Below are 19,097 nucleotides of genomic sequence, written 5' to 3'. Positions count from 1 at the left end.
AATTCGTGACACAGAGGGCAGAAATGACGGCACAAATGGAAAATCAATTCGTGACACAGAGGGCAGAAATGACGGCACAAATGGAAAATCAATTCGTGACACAGAGGGCAGAAATGACATCAATTGGGGGTAATGGGGGTACAGTTGGGTGCACGGATTGATTTAATGAGGGATGAATTGGGGGAAAAGATGGAGAAAATGAAAACTGAGATGCAGGAGTGTGTGGATGTTAAATTGGGGGAAATACAAAGTAAATTCGAGGATAGATTGGAGGAAACAAAGGTAGAAATTACATTGGAGGGGGAAAATATACGGAAAAAATTGGTAGATAAAATTGATGCAACGAACATTCGGGTTGATAAAGTGGATGAAAGCCTGGAACGTCATCGTGCCTGTGTGGATGCTCGTATGCAGCTGCAAGTTGAAGAGTGGGGAGAGCTGAGGAAGCAAGGGATGAATTTGGCGGAGGAGGTAAAAGGATTGGAGGCTCGTTTGGATGAACAAGATAAAATTATGAGCCAAGATGAAGTCTTGGATAAAGGCCTGGTAGAGCCGTCTTTTGAAAGTAGAGTGTCCGGGTTGGTTGAGGAGCAGCTACAAACTCGCGACGGAGCCTTGGAGGAGGTTGTGCGGGCCCAGAAGATCCTGTGGGAAGAGGTGAATCGGTCCATTCAACGTTTGGAACAGGAGGCAAAATTGACCCATGAGACCCTCACCACAAAACATCTTTGGCCACAGTGGGCTCCGAAATTGGATACGCAGCCACAAGGGTGTTTGATCCCTGGGCTGGATTCGGACAAGGGAGAAACTGAGAAGCGGGCCACCGTAAAAGTGATCCCCCTGGTAAATTTTGACGGGTCAGGGAGCCTTGAAGCTTTTCTGACGCAATTTGAGTGCATTTCCCGACTAAACGGGTGGAATGAGCGGGAACGTACAGGGAATTTGGTGGCAACGTTGCAGGGACCAGCCGCAGATGTGTTAAACGTGATCGCGGAGGGGATGTTGACCAGCTCCCACATTTGCGAGGCGTTGAGCCGTCGGTTTGGGTTCGCGGCAAACTGTGATCTGGTGCGGGCCCAGCTCCAGCACCGCAGATTAAAGCCGGGTGAGACAGTGCAGGAGCTGGCACAGGACATTTACCAATCAGTCAGGATCGCGTATCGGGACCTTACAGTGGAGGCATGGGACAGACTGGCACTCGAGAAATTTTTAGCTGCTCTTCCTGACCCTGAGGTCCGAGCGCTAGTGGAGCTACAGGATCCACCCACCGTGCACCGAGCGGCCGAGTGCGCAGCCAGGCTGGCCTCGTAGAGTCGGCCGGGTCAGGTGCCCGAGAGGCCATCGGTGACGATCCGACAGGCAGAGATTCAGGATCAGGGAGGGGGGCTGGGAGAAATTGGCATTACCCAAATGTTTCAGGAAATTTGCCAGAAACTGTTAAGTTTGATAAGGGGTAATTCGGTAGTTGGTGTGCCAAAGCGGCAGGGTCCAGCCCAGCCAATAGAGCAATTCGATTATGGCCGAGGCGGTCCGGAACCGGAAGAGACATTTCACCGATACTCACGGGGGCCTTTTATGGGGAGTTGTTTCCGGTGCGGGCGAAGAGGACACATGCAACGATATTGCCGGTACCCGGCTATGGAGAGACCCTCCAATCGACTTTCAAGCCCGGAGAGGATGAATCCTCCTGCTGAACCGCCAGGTCTATCCGAGATGCCCTTTCATAGGTCGGGTCCGGAGATCACTGTCGGGGGTCGGGGAGACTAGATTGGGCTGAGCATATAGGGCCATGCTCGGCTGCTGAGATAGTGGCGAAGTGCCTCCTTTGGTTAAAAAAAAAAAAAAAATTAATTGTGGGAAAATTGGCTTGTGTTTGTAAGTTCTGTTGGGTTTTAGAGTGACAATAGGGACAATGGGTAATTGGTAACAAAGCGGGCACGAGTGGCTGTTCAATGGCTGGTGCATGGATCGGGTGAGGAGAAGTGCTGTGTGAGTTGCTTCAAGTTAAGAAGTGAAATGTATGGTGCACACATTGATTTTTTATTGGACATAGTGTGGTAACAGGGAAGGTCATGGTCGGCGAAGTGTTAGAAATGCAGGTGTCACATGTAAGGCCGATGGGGTGGGGGAGTCATGTGGGTTTTGTGGGTGGGGATGATGTGCTTGTCCACAGGGATTGCTGAAGCTCACGGTGAGCGTGAATTGCGACCCCCTTCAAGGAGATTCACCACCTGGTGGCTAATGGTGACAGTGTCTGGAGGCAACTGGGAGAGGGTCTGGTTGGGCGACCAAGGCGGGTAGGACCTTGGCGACCCATGAAGGCCAGAGGAGCCAGTGAGATCCCTTCCAGAGTGTTGTACAGGATTAGAGCTGATGGCTACCAGGGGGGAGGGAATCAAAGGGAGCGGGGCGGAGAAACATCCGGGTTGGATCAAAGCTTACCTGTGGGCATGGTTGCACCTGAGATGCCCCCATCATCTTGTGGTAACCCACCCCACGGCCATGACGGGATTCAGCCTGCATGATTAAAATGAGGACCATGACCTAGAAATGTGATGATGACCATGGTGTGAGTGTTGTGAAGATGTATGAGTCCCACTCGATCCCGCACAACTTGACATGTGCAGCAAGGGCATGATGTCCGCATAATTTTGGGGCAAGCAAATTTGAAAATTGGCTCCCCAGGTAACGCTGGGTCTATTAGCATCCACTGGGGGAGGCGGTCAAGTGTAAATATCCTGTGAATAGTGTCGTTAAGGCTTATAGTCGGAATGTAAAGTATAAGTGTTGTGTTTTTTGTGGAACCTTTTGTTTCCCCTCCCCAGATCACTGGAAGAGTGTTGGGCAAGAGCGATGATCCAGAAGATGGAGTGCAACTTCGCTCAGTGCTCTCATGTGATAAAATAAAAAAAATAAAAAAAACCGAATGATTGTTTAGGCGAGGATAAGGTCATAAGGGGGTAGTACATTAAGCAGGATAGGTAAGTTAGCTGCGACTCGCTGCCCATTGCCCCTCCTACTTTATTTCGTTAGGTTAATTAGGTGTGAGTCAGTAAGTGTTAAGGCTGGTACGGTAGCGCCTGTGATATACTTTGCAGGAGCTGCGGTACCAGAGGAGGGGGCAGTGTTACGTTTGAGGGGGGGGGTATGCATTCAAAGGGTAATTAGGATGTTTAATTAGGTATACCATGCTGTTCGAGTTTACCAGGATCTCGATGTAATAAGTTGCAATTCAGTCGTGATAAGTTGTCTAGTAAATGTTCATTTCTTCAAGGGGGAAATGATAATTGTCACGTAATTAGATAGGGATACGGGATAGGGTAAGTGTGTCTGCGTAAACCCCTTTTGGTATTCTCTGGAGGCTGGCCGTGACGTCACAGGACCGTGCAGCGGATGGCTCCGCCCCGTGATCACGATTGGTGGAAGGCGACGGCGGTGGGCCAATGAACGGCTCGATTGGAAGTGACGAGGACAGGAGGATAAAAAGGTTCTGTTCGGGGTCGAAAAGGAAGAGGAAGAAGATCGGGACAAAAAGATCGTGTTTTTTTGGTGTGGAGGCTGTTGCGCGGGAAGCATACTTGTTGTTGTGCTGATTCGATCGTGTTCTTCATCGTGTCTTGGAGCCTTGCTGAGCCTCGTGCCTCACCTTGGTTGGCTCTGGGGTTCTGCTGGCTCGCAGTACGGGGTCGAACGGCGGGCAGACCTGCCTCCCTCTCCTGCTCGCAATTTGGCGCCAGAACTGGTTCCCTGGCGGCTGTGAGCGGACTTGGGCCAGGACCAGGAGGTCGACAGCACCACGGTTTCTCCTGCCCCCCCCCCCCTGACGAGAGCAAGGCCAGCTCGTCCGACGCTGATCCAGGGACAGTTCCGTCCACACCACGGTCCAGCCTGACCACCAGAAGTAGCTACGTTTTGTGTGTGTGCGCGTGTGTGTGTACTTGCCGCCTTAGAGGGTTTGAGATCTGTATATTCATTGGAATTGTCTATTTTCCCCACGCCCGATCCCACACCATCCCGTCGAATCGCCCCGGATCCCTCTTCTTGCCGAGTCTTGTTATTTCTGGTTAATAATAAAAACAAATAAACATCATCAACTCAGTGAAAAGTGACTCGTGCCACCTTCCTCGTCCCATTTGCGGTGGAGCGATTAGAACCGCCATGTTTGGGTTATAAACAAATAAACCGCCTCCATCGTTTCGGCTCATTCTACGTTGGCGGGACTGTTCAAGTCCCGTGGACGTCACAATATATATATATATATATATATATATATATATATATATATATATATATATATATATATATATATATATATATATATATATATATATATATATATATCCTCCCATCCTATATTCTAGCTGAAGAAAGCTGGATACAGTAACCAAGAAAAGTTTCTGCACAAGGTGAGCCCTTCACTGTTTCAAACTCTGCCTGAGTTCCTCGACAGCTGCAAAACATTCACAAGTAGTACACAATGAATAGATCTGTATACCTAAAAAAGTGGTGGTGGTGGTGGTGGCTGCTGCTACTGCTGTTGCTCCTGTTGGTATTATTTATACTTTATAATGTGCATGACAATTTTGAATTATTTATTTATTTATGCAAACTTTTCCATCACCGCTGCCAAAGTACTACCTTGAAATGTTCATTTACGAACTGTTTGGCCACCCCACAGGTGGAAATATAAAGTTCAGCTTCGCTTAATTCCATGAACTAGAAACACTCACTCCCGTTTGGGCTGTTCAGGGGGACAGGGGATGGAGATGTGATAGGGGATAAAGGGAGTAAAAAAGATCAATTTTGTCATTATTACCTTTTTAGCATAAAGAACACAGCATCTATATGGAAATGACGGGTAACTTGTCCAAGTATTTATTCGGAGCAATCATTGTAATTCCCCTCCCTCGAGGTATGTGCTTCAGCCCCATTCTTCGCCCCTTCCCTTCTTGATCCCTCCTGATCATCCTTCTGTATTCTGTCCTATATGTCTTCCATGCCAGAACTCCAACTTCTTTTGTCCCACAAACAAGGAAACAGAAATGTATGTTTCAATGCATCTCCCCCACATCTATGAGGACTGTAGTTTTCATTTTAACATAACACAGATGATTGGCATGTTCGAGAATGAGCTGGATATTGTAATATTCTCTCCCACCAGGAGCAGTGATGCACAATGCACATTAACATAGATAAATTGTCTACCCCCCCCCCACCATTTTCCCCTTCCAAGCCCCCATGACTTGTTTTTTTAGATTAGTAAAACCACCAAATTTCAACTCATTCCGTCTTGTGATTGAAGAGTGCAAGGAAGTCAAACACACACAAACAAACACATTATACAAGGCCAAATTAATACAAGGATCGGTACATAAGTAATGCCTCCTAGTTTTCATTTCATAACCAAAACGTCTCATGAAAGCTATGGGAGATCACAATGAAAGGTTTGTATCTTCCACACATTTTACATTGTACGTCACTGTGATCAGTCATGTGACAACATCACACCACACTTAAAAAAATGGCTGCCCCACGAGATGTGCGTACGAAGCAGAGAACAGTAATTGAATTTCTTACTGAGGCTCCTCCAGCAGATATTCATAGGTGTTTAAAGAATGTGTACTGTAACTCTACCAATAATGTGAGCACCGTTAGATGTTTTGTAAATTGTTTCAAGAATGGCCCGTGACTTGAAAGAAGCTATATATATATATATATATATATATATATATATATATATATATATATATATATATATATATATATATATATATATATACACACACACACACACACACACACACACACACACACACACACACACACACACACACACACACACACACACACACACACACACACACACACACACACACACACACACACACACACACAGTAGACTAGGCGTAAGTCGTCACCATCGGGACCGAGAAAAAAGTGACGACTTAGAAATGTGACGACTTACACGTATGCGAACATTCATGATGACTGTGGGGTGAAGGATGAAGTCGCGCGTGGCCTGGACACATATGTGTGAGAGCCGGCTATTGTACCAAAAGGAAAACACAATCCTCGGGGCATAGGTGGGGGGTGAGTTGGTGAGTTGGAAAGTGATCAAGCAAAGATGGAATTCATGAATCAGTTTATCAAAAGTAAAGATAATGAACAACTCTGTAAGACAACTCGTATACCATCGGTGATGGTATGGTGACAAATTACATGACACACAGTCATCGTGGTGATGATTACCACTCAATGCCTATGTGTAAGTGAGTGCGGTAATGTACAAAACAAGCCAAGATAAAACCATGATCGGACTTCAACACGAAGCTCGATCGATCCTTTACTTCTTCGCGAAGTAATCCGTTATGTTTGAATGCCTCAAACTCTTGGGCAATCTGGTGCATGAGAAAGGATTCAAATCGGTCATTGTATTCCATGATGTTGGCTGGGCAATCCTCGACCGAAAGACAGTATCGGCCGAATATTTGGCTGAGCCGACATTTGCCGAAACCAGATGATGAGCACATCATCGACATCTTCAAAAGACACACATTTCACGCATTTCACACTTCCCACCAGCCTCACGATCTTCTCCACTTGTCCAAATATCTTGCCCTTATTCTTCAAGATATCGTTCAATGTCTGCCGTTTGATGTCCAACTTTTCAGCTATGTCTGTTTTCTTCATCAGTGGATTTGCCTCACAAAACTGGATAATGTCGTATTTTTCTTGGTAGGTTTTAGTTGTAAGCTTACGCTTAGTCGCCATTGTCCTGCCTGCAGTGCGATCAACGTGTGTACGCAGTTATAAATAGCCTATCACTGGCGGTGTACACCAATGAGCGAGCATCACGATTCCATGAAATCGGGCTTCTCACGAGGCAGCAGTTCCGTGTGACGAGTTAGGAGTGGTAATTTACTTGAGTTTCCATTACGTGGGAATGGACAACATCTGACGACTTAGACGAAGTGACGACTTAGAGATGACGACTTACAGAGGGATGACCCTTTATTCAAAGGGATTTAACATGAGATAAATTCGGGACTTTTTGACGCTGCCGACTTAGGCGAAGTTACGAGTTACACGCTGCCGACTTACACCTAGTCTACTGTATATATATATATATATATATATATATATATATATATATATATATATATATATATATATATATATATATATATATATATATATATATATATATATATATATACTGAACAAAAATATAAACGCACCAAGCGATTGTTACTATTTTACCTCGAACTCATTAATACTAAATCTTCACAACAATTTGGTTATACAATCCATGACAATTGAGCATTAAATTTCAAAGAGTTCCTTGAGAATTCTGGTGACAGTCTTTTCGCTACAACAGGCGACACAACCGAGGTGTCACTGTCAGAGTTCACACAGTCAGTAGCGGGTGTGTCCACCGTTGGCGTCGCGCAGAGCGGTTCATCTCCGGCGCATGGACATCACCAGATTATCGATGGTGGCCTGAGGGATGTTTTCCCATTCCTCCTGGAGAGCCACACAGAGCTGGCGGACGTTCTCTGGGACTGCGTAACGTTGTCGTACGCGTCGATCAAGAACGTCCCAAAGGTGCTCGATGGGCGACATGTCGGGAGAATATGGAGGCCAGTCGAGGACATCAATGTCCTCCTCACCGAGGAAGTCCATGCAGATCCTGGCAACATGGGGGCGAGCATTGTCGTGCTGAAACGTCACATGGTGAAGGCGCACAAACGGCACGACGATGGGTCTGAGTATCTCGTCCCTGTACCGCTGCCCGTTCAAGTTGCCTTCAATGAAATGAAGCCGAGTGCGCTCTCCATGGCATATGCCTGCCCACACCATAACACTGGCACCACCGTGTGACACCCGACGAAGGACATTGGCGTCAGTGTAGCGCTCCCCAGCCCGACGCCAGACGCGGAGTCCACCATCAGCCCGATACAGCTGGAACCGTGACTCATCGGTGAACAGCACTCTCCTCCATCGTGCGAGGGTCCAGCGCAAGTGAACATTGGCTCAGTTCAGTCGGGTCTGACGCAGAGGTCGAGTCCCCGGTGTGGTCGGCGGGCTCGGAGGTTGGCCTCCCTCAAGCGGTTACGCACCGTCTGGGCTGAAATGCGCCTGTTATGCAGCCCGACAGTCTCATCGGCAGTCCTCGTGGCCGGTCAGAGTCGATCCCGGAGATGTTGCAGCCTCATGTGACGATCCCTGACCGGCGGTGGTCACACGTGGTCGCCGGGCATGTGGGCGGTTCACGGTGCTTCCAGTCTCTCTGAGGCGCCTTCTCGGGCGGCTAATGGTGGAGTGGTGGACATTGAAGTGTGCTGCAACGGCCCGTACTGACGTCCCAGCATTCAGCATGCCAATGGCACACTCCCTCAAGATTTGTGACATCTGTGGCATGTTGACATTTGGCACCAGTCCACATTTTGGGGAGGCCTTTTATAGGGCAAGCTATAGGGAGTGTTTGTGTCCTGGTCACGCTCACTGACCATCACTCTGTCAAGCCCCATGGTGCTCATGGGAAGGATTACTCAACGTGTGAGTCCACACACTCAGAGTGGTCAATTTCAATGGGAACATCTGTCTTGAGCAAAACAAAGGAACCATTGCTCAAACATATTATCGGTTTGACCATTTTTCCCATAATGGCAATCTTGACTTAGATATTTAGGTTGGTGCGTTTATATTTTTGTTCAGTATATATATATATATATATATATATATATATATATATATATATATATATATATATATATATATATATATATATATATATATATATTTAACCTTTTTTGTCTTCTGGCTAGTTTCTGTGTTTTTGGAACTTGTTTTGTTGCCTAAAATGGCAGAGGAGCCATGAAAGGTCATTGACAAATGCAAAGCTTCTTGGGGGGCTGAAGCTCCTCAGCTCCTCACCATATAGGCTACGTTTCACTGCACTTACTTTTTCAAATTGGCTGTGTACTCAAAGACTTAATGAGAACCCCCATAATGATTTGGCATTTGTACCTGAAGACAGCTGTTCACCTGAATGTATTACTGTATTTGCCAGTGTATAAATCACACTTTTGTATTGGAAAAAAAGGTAAAAGTTAGGGCTGCGGTTAATACACGAATAGAGAAAAATATCAGTCTTAAGAACAATCAATGTGGAATTTCAATTATATTCCAAAGTAACACTTTCTTTTAGCAGTCAGAACTGCTGTTAAGCTCAATTCCACTGCTTAAATTTTGAAATTCGGTTCAGGTTATGAGTTTGTACAGCGTTTTATTAACCGTGTGCAGAAATTAAATAAAGCCACACTTGGAAACGTTCGGAAATGTCTGGAGACACTTGGAGTTTAGGTGCGTGGTGTAGAGAGTGCTGCATGGCTCTGAAAACGCCTGGTCTCCCATCAAAATAAGAATTATTTGTCATAGCTAGAGTCTTATAACGGAGTACCCACCTCAAATGTGCTTGCGCGCAATGTGACGATCAACACTACTGGTGACGAGAAGGACCGATTTACCATCATGTTCACCTGCACTGCAGATGGTGGCAAGCTTCCTACGTCTGTCATGTTGAAGAGGAAGACAATGCCCAAAGATAAGTTTCCAGCTGGCGTTATTTGTTCATACACAGCAGAAGGCATGGATAGACGAGGGACTGGTCCAGGAATGGGTGTGCGCTGTCTGAAGCAGGAGGCCGGATGGTGGTCTCTCCTGATGACGGAGCATGCTATTCCTGGATGCATTCAGTTGTCACAAGACCGATGACACAAAAGCATTGCTCCGTCAGACCAACACCAATGCCATCATCCCATGCGGGATGACATCACTCCTGCAGCCCCGAGATGTGTCCATTAACAAGCTGTTCAAGGACGGGCTACGTCACTGCTGGTCCGACTGGATAATGAGTGGGGCGAAGAGCTACATCAAGAGCAGGAGGATGAGAAAAGTCGACCTTCCGATGATCTGCAGCTGGATCGTCAGTGTGGAAGGAGATATCCTCAGACATCATCAAGTGAGCATTTCTAAAGTGCTGCATCTCCAATAACATGGACGGCACAGAGGACGACATCATTTGGGAGGAGGAGGCTGCAAATGATGGTGACAGCAATGGAGACTAGCTGTACCCTGATTCGGACAAGGCATCATGACTTGCCATCTTCGACGAGGAAAGCATTAATGAGGATTTGTTAAGGTTTATCTGAAAAGCTTCATCAAACCCAAACGGCCCTTTTCAGGGCACCAAATCCACAAGAAATATGTATGATACCGGTATGAATCCCTTTTCTTCCTTTTCCTCGGAACAAAAAAAAATCCTCTTTATAAAATTTAAAAATAAGAAAGAAAAATAGAAACTTCTTGGTATCCTCTCCTCTCTCTTCAACTTCTTCAAAATGAGAATAACACTGTGAGACGAAATCAAGCAGACATGGGAGTAAACATGTTGATACCTCCGTTACTTTGTTCCATACAAAGTTAATGCACAAACGTATTTAGATCTAGATCAGAAAGTAAAATGATCACTGGAAAATATGGTAATAGTATTGGATCTGTCGCCTGCACAGCAACCACTCTCTGAGATAGCAAGCAGTATTACGTTGTGTCATTTGGAATATCAACCCACTTGCATTCTAAGATTATTAAAAATTATCAGAATTGCACTCCATCTTTATATTGACTTTGATTCTGCAGATAAGGCAAAGGACACTTTTCTGATGATGTGATGGTAAATTATCTTGATTGGATTTCAGTATAAGCTGTGCCCAAATGCATTGCCTTTGCACACGGAAATTGCATGGACTCTCAAGCCTCTGCTTTATTGACTTGACAAGGCAAATGTGCACTGCCTGCTTTCTGTCATTCTTTATTTTCACACCCTAATAGCTGTCTGCAGTTGTCAGGCTTTCCTTTTTTATTTTGGTTGCAACTGTGATGTAGGTGGAATTATTTGCAGATTGCACTTGAGAGATGCAAACAAAAAAAATCGAAAAATTATCCTGTGGATCATGGCTGAGATTCATGGTTGATGTTTAATTTCTGTATGAAGCTGCAGGAAAGCTGGTGTGTGGTTTTCCAATGAGAACATGATTGATTATCTGAGATTTATTTAATGAATCGTTTTGAAACTGGTAATTTTCATGATTTTAAAGAATATTGTTACGTTTGAGGGTGGGGGGGGGTATGCATTCAAAGGGTAATTAGGATGTTTAATCAGGTATGCCATGCTGTTCGAGTTTACCAGGATCTCGATGTAATAAGTAGCAATTCAGTGGTGATAAGTTGTCTGGTAAATGTTCATTTCTTCAAGGGGGGGAAATGATAATTGTCACGTAATTAGATAGGGACACGGGATAGGGTAAGTGTGTCTGCGTAAACCCCTTTTTGGTATTCTCTGGAGACTGGCCGTGACGTCACAGGACAGTGCAGCGGATGGCTCCGCCCCGTGATCACGATTGGCAGAAGGCGACGGCAGTGGGCCAATAAACGGCTCGATTGGAAGTGACGAGGACAGGAGGATAAAAAGGTTCTGTTCGGGGTCGAAAAGGGAGAGGAAGAAGATCACAACCAAAAAGATCGTGTTTTTTTGGTGTAGAGGCTGCTGCGCGGAGAGCGTCCTTGTTGTTGTGCTGATTCGATCGTGTTCTTGATCGTGTCTTGGAGCCTTGCTGAGCCTCGTGCCTCACCTTGGTTGGCTCTGGGGTTCTGCTGACTCGGAGTATGGGGTCGAACGGCGGGCGGACCTGCCTCCCTCTCCTGCTCGCAACTTGGCGCCAGAACTGGTTCCCTGGCGGCTGTGAGCGGACTTGGGCCAAGACCAGGAGGTCGACAGCACCACGGTTTCTCCTGCCCCCCTGACGAGAGCAAGGCCAGCTCGTCCGACGCCGATCCAGGGACTGTTGCGTCCACACCACGGTCCAGCCTGACCACCAGAAATAGCTACGTTGTGTGTGTGTGTGTGTGTGTGTGTGTGTGTGTGTGTGTGTGTGTGTGTGTGTGTGTGTGTGTGTGTGTGTGTGTGTGTGTGTGTGTGTGTGTGTGTGTGTGCGTGCTTGGCACCTTAGAGGGATTGAGAACTGTATATTCATTGGAATTGTCTGTGTTTTTCCCCACGCCCGATCCCACACCATCCCGTCGAATCGCCCCGGATCCCTCTTCTTGCCGAGTCTTGTTATTTCTGGTTAATAATAAAAACGAATAAACATCATCAACTCAGTGAAAAGTGACTCGTGCCACCTTCCTCGTCCCGTTTGCGGTAGAGCGATTAGAACCGCCATGTTTGGGTTATAAATAAATAAACCGCCTCCATCGTTTCGGCTCATTCTACGTTGGCGGGACTGTTCAAGTCCCGTGAACATCACATCGGTGTCAGGGTGTTGGATGTTCGAACGCCTCTAAATTATATTCGGTATCGGGAGAATATACCAGGATTAAAATCTCGCCACGAATTGGAATATAAAATTATTACAGAAAAGCGCGCGAGCGCGGGAAAATTTTGGCGGGATTTTTCAAATTTAAATTAATTGGCAGCAAACGGGACTTCTGCACCATGGTGGATGTGCAGATGTTTGAGGAGGAAGGCCACGTGTCTGGCAGCGAGTCGGGGGAAGAAGGGAGAGACGGGGGTAGGGTTGGAACCTCCCCCATTCCGAGCGTGGACCGTGCTTCATCGCCCGTAACGGAGCCGGCAACGCCGGAAACCGGCACGATGACGATCTGGACAATGTTGGAACGTTTAATGAGTGCAATTACAGCACAGGGGGCAAAAATGACGGCACAGGGGGCACAAATGGCAGAAATGACGGCACAAATGGAAAATCAATTCGTGACACAGAGGGCAGAAATGACGGCACAAATGGAAAATCAATTCGTGACACAGAGGGCAAAAATGACGGCACAAATGGAAAATCAATTCGTGACACTGAGGGCAAAAATGACGGCACAGGGGGCAGAGATGGCGGATCAATTGGGGGTAATGGGGGAACAGTTGGGTGCACGGATTGATTTAATGAGGGATGAATTGGGGGAAAAGATGGAGAAAATGAAAACTGAGATGCAGGAGTGTGTGGATGTTAAATTGGGAGAAATACAAAGTAAATTCGAGGATAGATTGGAGGAAACAAAGGTAGAAATTACATTGGAAGGGGAAAATATACGAAAAAAATTGGTGGATAAAATTGATGCAACGAACATTCGGGTTGATAAAGTGGATGAAAGCCTGGAACGTCATCGTGCCTGTGTGGATGCTCGTATGCAGATGCAGGTTGAAGAGTGGGGAGAGCTGAGGAAGCAAGGGATGAATTTGGTGGAGGAGGTAAAAGGATTGGAGGCTCGTTTGGACGAACAAGATAAAATTATGAGCCAAGATGAAGTCTTGGATAAAGGCCTGGTAGAGCCGTCTTTTGTAAGTCGAGTGTCCGGGTTGGTTGAGGAGCAGCTACAAACTCGCGACGGAGCCTTGGAGGAGGTTGTGCGGGCCCAGAAGATCCTGCGGGAAGAGGTGAATCGGTCCATTCAACGTTTGGAACAGGAGTCAAAATTGACCCATGAGACCCTCACCACAAAACATTTTTGGCCACAGTGGGCTCCGAAATTGGATACGCAGCCACAAGGGTGTTTGATCCCTGGGCTGGATTCGGACAAGGGAGAAACTGAGAAGCGGGCCACCGTAAAAGTGATCCCCCTGGTAAATTTTGACGGGTCAGGGAGCGTTGAAGCTTTTCTGACGCAATTTGAGTGCATTTCCCGACTAAACGGGTGGAATGAGCGGGAACGTACAGGGAATTTGGTGGCAACGTTGCGGGGACCAGCCGCAAATGTGTTAAACGTGATCGCGGAGGGGATGTTGACCAGCTTCCACATTTGCGAGGCGTTGAGCCGTCGGTTTGGGTTCGCGGCAAACTGTGATCTGGTGCGGGCCCAGCTCCAGCACCGCAGATTAAAGCCGGGTGAGACAGTGCAGGAGCTGGGCACAGGACATTTACCAATCAGTCAGGATCGCGTATCGGGACTTTACAGTGGAGGCGTGGGACAGATTGGCATTAGAGAAATTTTTGGCTGCTCTTCCGGACCCTGAGGTCCGAGCGCTAGTGGAGCTACAGGATCCACCCACCGTTCACCGAGCGGCTGAGTGCGCAGCCAGGCTGGCCTCATGGAGGCGGCCGGGTCGGGTGCCCGAGAAGCCATCGGTGACGGTCCGACAGGCGGAGATCCAGGATCAAGGAGAGGGGCTGGGAGAAATTGGCATTACCCAAATGTTTCAGGAAATTTGCCAGAAACTGTCAAGTTTGATAAAGGGTAATCCGGTAGTTAGTGCGCCAAAGCGGCGGGGTCCAGCCCAGCTAATAGAGCAATTTGATTATGGCCGAGGGGGTCCGGAACCGGAAGAGACATTTCACCGATACTCACGGGGGCCTTTTATGGGGAGTTGCTTCCGGTGCGGGCGAAGAGGACACGTGCAATGATATTGCCGGTACCCGGCGATGGAGGGACCCTCCAATAGACTTTTAGACTCGGAGAGGGTGAATCCTCCTGCTGAACCGCCAGGTCTATCCGAGATGCCCTTTCATAGGTCGGGTCCGGAGATCACTGTCGGGGGTCGGGGAGACTAGATTGGGCTGAGCATATAGGGGCATGCTCGGCTGCTGAGATTGTGGCGAAGTGCCCTCCTTTGGTGGAAAAAAATTAATTGTGGGAAAATTGGCATGGGTTTGTAAGTTCTGGGTTTTAGAGTGACAATCGGGACAGTGGGTAATTGGAAACAAAGCGGGCACGAGTGGCTGTCCAATGGCTGGTGCGTGGATCGGGTGAGAAGTGCTGTGTGAGTTGTTTTAAGTGAAGAAGTGAAATGTATGGTGCACACATTGTTTTTTTTATTGGGCATGGTGTGGTAACAGGGAAGGTCATGGTCGGTGAAGTGTTAGAAATGCAGGTGTCACATGTAAGGCCGATGGGGTGGGGGAGTCATGTGGGTTTTGTGGGTGGGGATGATGTGCTTGTCCACAGGGATTGCTGAAGTTCACGGTGAGCGGCAATTGCGACCCCCTTCAAGGAGATTCACCCCTGGTGGCTAATGGTGACAGTGTCTGGAGCCAACTGGGAGAGGGTCTGGTTGGGCGACCAAGGTGGGTAGGACCTTGGCGACCCAGGAAGGCCAGAGGAGCCAGTGAGACCCCTTCCAGTGTGTTGTACGGGATTAGAGCTGATGGCTACCAGGGGGGAGGGAATCAAAGGGAGCGGGGCGGAGAAACGTCTGGGTTGGACTAAAGCTTACCTGTGGGCATGGTTACACCTGAGATGTCCCCATCATCTTCTGGTAACCCACCCCACGGCCACGACGGGATTCAGCCTGCATGATTAAAATGAGGACCATGACCTAGAAATGTGATGATGACCATGGTGTGAGTGTTGTGAAGATGTGTGAGTCCCACTCGATCCCACACAACTTGACAGGTGCAGCAAGGGCATGATGTCCGCATAATTTTGGGGCAAGCAAATTTGAAAATTGGGCCCCCAGGTAACGCTGGGTCTATTAGCATCCACTGGGGGAGGTGGTCAAGTGTAAATATCCTGTGAATAGTGTCGTTAAGGCTTAGAGTAGGAATGTAAAGTATAAGTGTTGTGTTTTTGTGGAACCTTTTGTTTCCCCTCCCCAGATCACTGGAAGAGTGTTGGGCAAGAGCGATGATGCAGAAGATGGAGTGCAACTTCGCTCAGTGCTCTGATGTGATAAAATAAATAAAAAAACAAAAAAAAAAACGAATGATTGTTTCGGTGAGGATAAGGCCATAAGGGGGTAGTACATTAAGCAGGATAGGTAAGTTAGCTGCGACTCGTTGCCCATTGCCCCTCCTACTTTATTTCGTTAGGTTAATTAGGTGTGAGTCAGTAAGTGTTAAGGCTGGTACGGTAGCGCCTGTGATATACCTTGCAGGAGCTGCGGTACCAGAGGAGGGGGCAGTGTTACGTTTGAGGGGGGGGTATGCATTCAAAGGGTAATTAGGATGTTTAATTAGGTATGCCATGCTGTTCGAGTTTACCAGGATCTCGATGTAATAAGTAGCAATTCAGTGGTGATAAGCTGTAAGTGTGTCTGCGTAAACCCCTTTTTGGTAGTCTCTGGAGACTGGCCGTGACGTCACAGGACAGTGCAGCGGATGGCTCCGCCCCGTGATCACGATTGGCAGAAGGCGACGGCGGTGGGCCAATAAACGGCTCGATTGGAAGTGACGAGGACAGGAGGATAAAAAGGTTCTGTTCGGGGTCGAAAAGGAAGAGGAAGAAGATCACAACCAAAAAGATCGTGTTTTTTTGGTGTAGAGGACTGCTGCGCGGAGAGCGTCCTTGTTGTTGTGCTGATTCGATCGTGTCTTGGAGCCTTGCTGAGCCTCGTGCCTCACCTTGGTTGGCTCTCGGGTTCTGCTGACTCGGAGTACGGGGTCGAACGGCGGGCGGACCTGCCTCCCTCTCCTGCTCGCAACTTGGCGCCAGAACTGGTTCCCTGGCGGCTGTGAGCGTACTTGGGCCAAGACCAGGAGGTCGACAGCACCACGGTTTCTCCTGCCCCCCTGACGAGAGCAAGGCCAGCTCGTCCGACGCCGATCCAGGGACAGTTGTGTCCAAACCACGGTCCAACCTGACCACCAGAAATAGCTACGTTTTGTGTGTGTGTGTGTGTGTGTGTGTGTGTGTGTGTGTGTGTGTGTGTGTGTGTGTGTGTGTGTGTGTGTGTGTGTGTGTGTGTGTGTGTGTGTGTGTGTGTGTGTGTGTGTGTGCTTGGCGCCTTAGAGGGATTGAGAACTGTATATTCATTGGAATTGTCTGTGTTTTTCCCCACGCCCGATCCCACACCATCCCGTCGAATCGCCCCGGATCCCTCTTCTTGCCGAGTCTTGTTATTTCTGGTAATAATAAAAACGAATAAACATCATCAACTCAGTGAAAAGTGACTCGTGCCACCTTTTTCGTCCCGTTTGTGGTAGAGCGATTAGAACCGCCATGTTTGGGTTATAAATAAATAAACTGCCTCCATCGTTTCGGCTCATTCTACGTTGGCGGGACTGTTCAAGTCCCGTGAACATCACAATATTTTAAGCCAAAATCTCACGTGGGACATTTTATTTATGGTGTCTACAAATGACGCAAAAAAGATGAAGAGGGTGTAAATTGGAGAAGAAAAATAGAAGAAGGAAAAAACATTAGAGGAGGAGAAAAAAAATAGACTGTGGCATGCGGGTTGGAGCACCCACCATTCTGAGTGGAGGAGATCAGCAGTTAGATTCTGATCCTGCTTGAGTCATACCAAAGACTTTAAGTGTTGTGCTTACTTTCTTGCATTCAGCATTTTAAGGATGGGCTATTGATAAACCCCATGCATTTGGATCTCATTGGAGGAGGGAGAGGGTGGGGGGAGGGGTCCATTTCTCTGTCATTGCTGCCTTTCCTGTGGAGAGAAAAGTGATGGCACAAAGAGGGTGTCTCCAGTACCCATTGTGCACAGGGAAGTCACTGCACTTTCCCCAAGGTCAGTGCCCTGCTTGAAGTAAAGTCTGTTGTTATTGTCTCTTTGTCTGCATGTGTGTGCCTCAATTGTTTTGCTGCTTCTGCAAGAGCCTTAGATCTTGTAAACAAACAAACAAAAATGGGCAGAGTCGGGTAGTTGCCCTGATATAAATTTCTCATAATTGATGAAATTATCATCAGATGTCCATCAAATGTCCAGAAAAAACAGTTGATTTTGGTATGGATGGAGAAGAGGGGAAGGTAAGAGATGAGTTCAGCAATGAAGATGAATCTTATGTGTGCACAACACAAAGACCTATAATGCATGTTTGTCTATAATATATATGTATATATATATATATAAGTAGGGTAAGAATACTGATTCTGGCTCACTTTTCCCCATGTAAATGAATGGGGGATTTTCAGCGATTTATATTTTTTTTCCCTAAAAATAAATCCCCTTTTTATCCCAAGGTATATTTATTTGTCTCCCCTTTTAACTTGGAGGTTGAACCTCATTGAATTGAACAGCTCACTCATTGAACCTATAAAGATTTGTTCATTCTCAAATTCCTTCAATAGTTTAATTTTCTTTGCACAATAATCCCCATCTAAAATATTGACAAACAAAACATTTGAATCTTTATATTTTTTAAGATACCCCATTTGTGCCATTACGAAATGATAAACTTCTCTTAATGCTCTTGTTTGACCACCTCCTGAGCCACAGGTTATTTTTTGTTAAGCCCCGCCCACTTTTCTTAAAGCCCCGCCCACTTTTGTTAAGCCCCGCCCACTTTCCACAAGGTATTCAATAAGCCCCGCCCACTTTTATTTAAGCCCCGCCCACTTTTGCTAAGCCCCGCCCACTTTTGCTAAGCTCCGCCCACTTTTCATAAGGTATTTTTTCTAAGCCACGCCCACTTTTCCTAAGCTCCGCCCACTTTTGCTAAGCTCCGCCCACTTTTCATAAGGTATTTTTTCTAAGCAACGCCCACTTTTCCTAAGCCCCGCCCACTTTTGCTAAGCTCCGCCCACTTTTCATGAGGTATTTTTTTCTAAGCCACGCCCACTTTTCCTAAGCTCCGCCCACTTTTGCTAAGCTCCGCCCACTTTTCATAAGGTATTTTTCTAAGCCACGCCCACTTTTGCTAAGCTCCGCCCACTTTTCATAAGGTATTTTTTCTAAGCCACGCCCACTTTTCCTAAGCTCCGCCTACTTTTGCTAAGCCCCGCCCACTCTTACATCATTTCCAGTTCATCTCTGACTCACAAAGAAATCACTAGAAAATTACAGGATGTTATGGTTTTGAAAAATTTCCCAATGAAGGCTTGCCTAGGCTTGCCCAGGGAATTTCCAAAGGAAACCACACCCACCAGTCTTTCTCTATAAAAGCTTCAAACCCAGGCTCCATTTTAAACATTTGTTCTTGCTGGCAATGGTGTTCTGTGTGCTTGTCTCAAACTCTCTGTCTTCTATGGAACTAAACCTTCAAGTTGATGAACTGGATTCAAACCTCTTATCTATTGAGGTAAGATTTTTTATTTTCCTATTTTCAAACTTTGATTGAAGCATACTCATTTAATAA

At 46.9% G+C, this 19,097-nt stretch overlaps 2 protein-coding genes across 6 annotated transcripts in view; both read left to right on the top strand.

Annotated features, from left to right (window-relative positions):
• NPHP4 (nephrocystin 4) overlaps positions 1 to 19,097 on the top strand; it is a 571,934-nt gene that overhangs the window by 132,147 nt on the left and 420,690 nt on the right. The gene's annotated exons all lie outside the window — the stretch shown is intronic.
• The window catches only part of LOC147029035 (uncharacterized), a 45,682-nt gene continuing 44,471 nt past the window's right edge, over positions 17,887 to 19,097 (top strand). Inside the window, exon 1 of the mRNA XM_085876109.1 lies at positions 17,887 to 19,040. Within this exon, the coding sequence (XP_085732235.1) occupies positions 18,948 to 19,040 (93 nt within the window). The 5' untranslated portion in view covers positions 17,887 to 18,947. The remainder of the gene's footprint in view (positions 19,041 to 19,097) is intronic.

Source organism: Eptatretus burgeri, chromosome 4 (assembly GCF_056783735.1).
Source record: "Eptatretus burgeri isolate ZD-2024b chromosome 4, Ebu_testis_v1, whole genome shotgun sequence".
NCBI lineage: Eukaryota > Metazoa > Chordata > Myxini > Myxiniformes > Myxinidae > Eptatretus > Eptatretus burgeri.
This window is presented reverse-complemented; position numbering and strand designations above follow the sequence as displayed.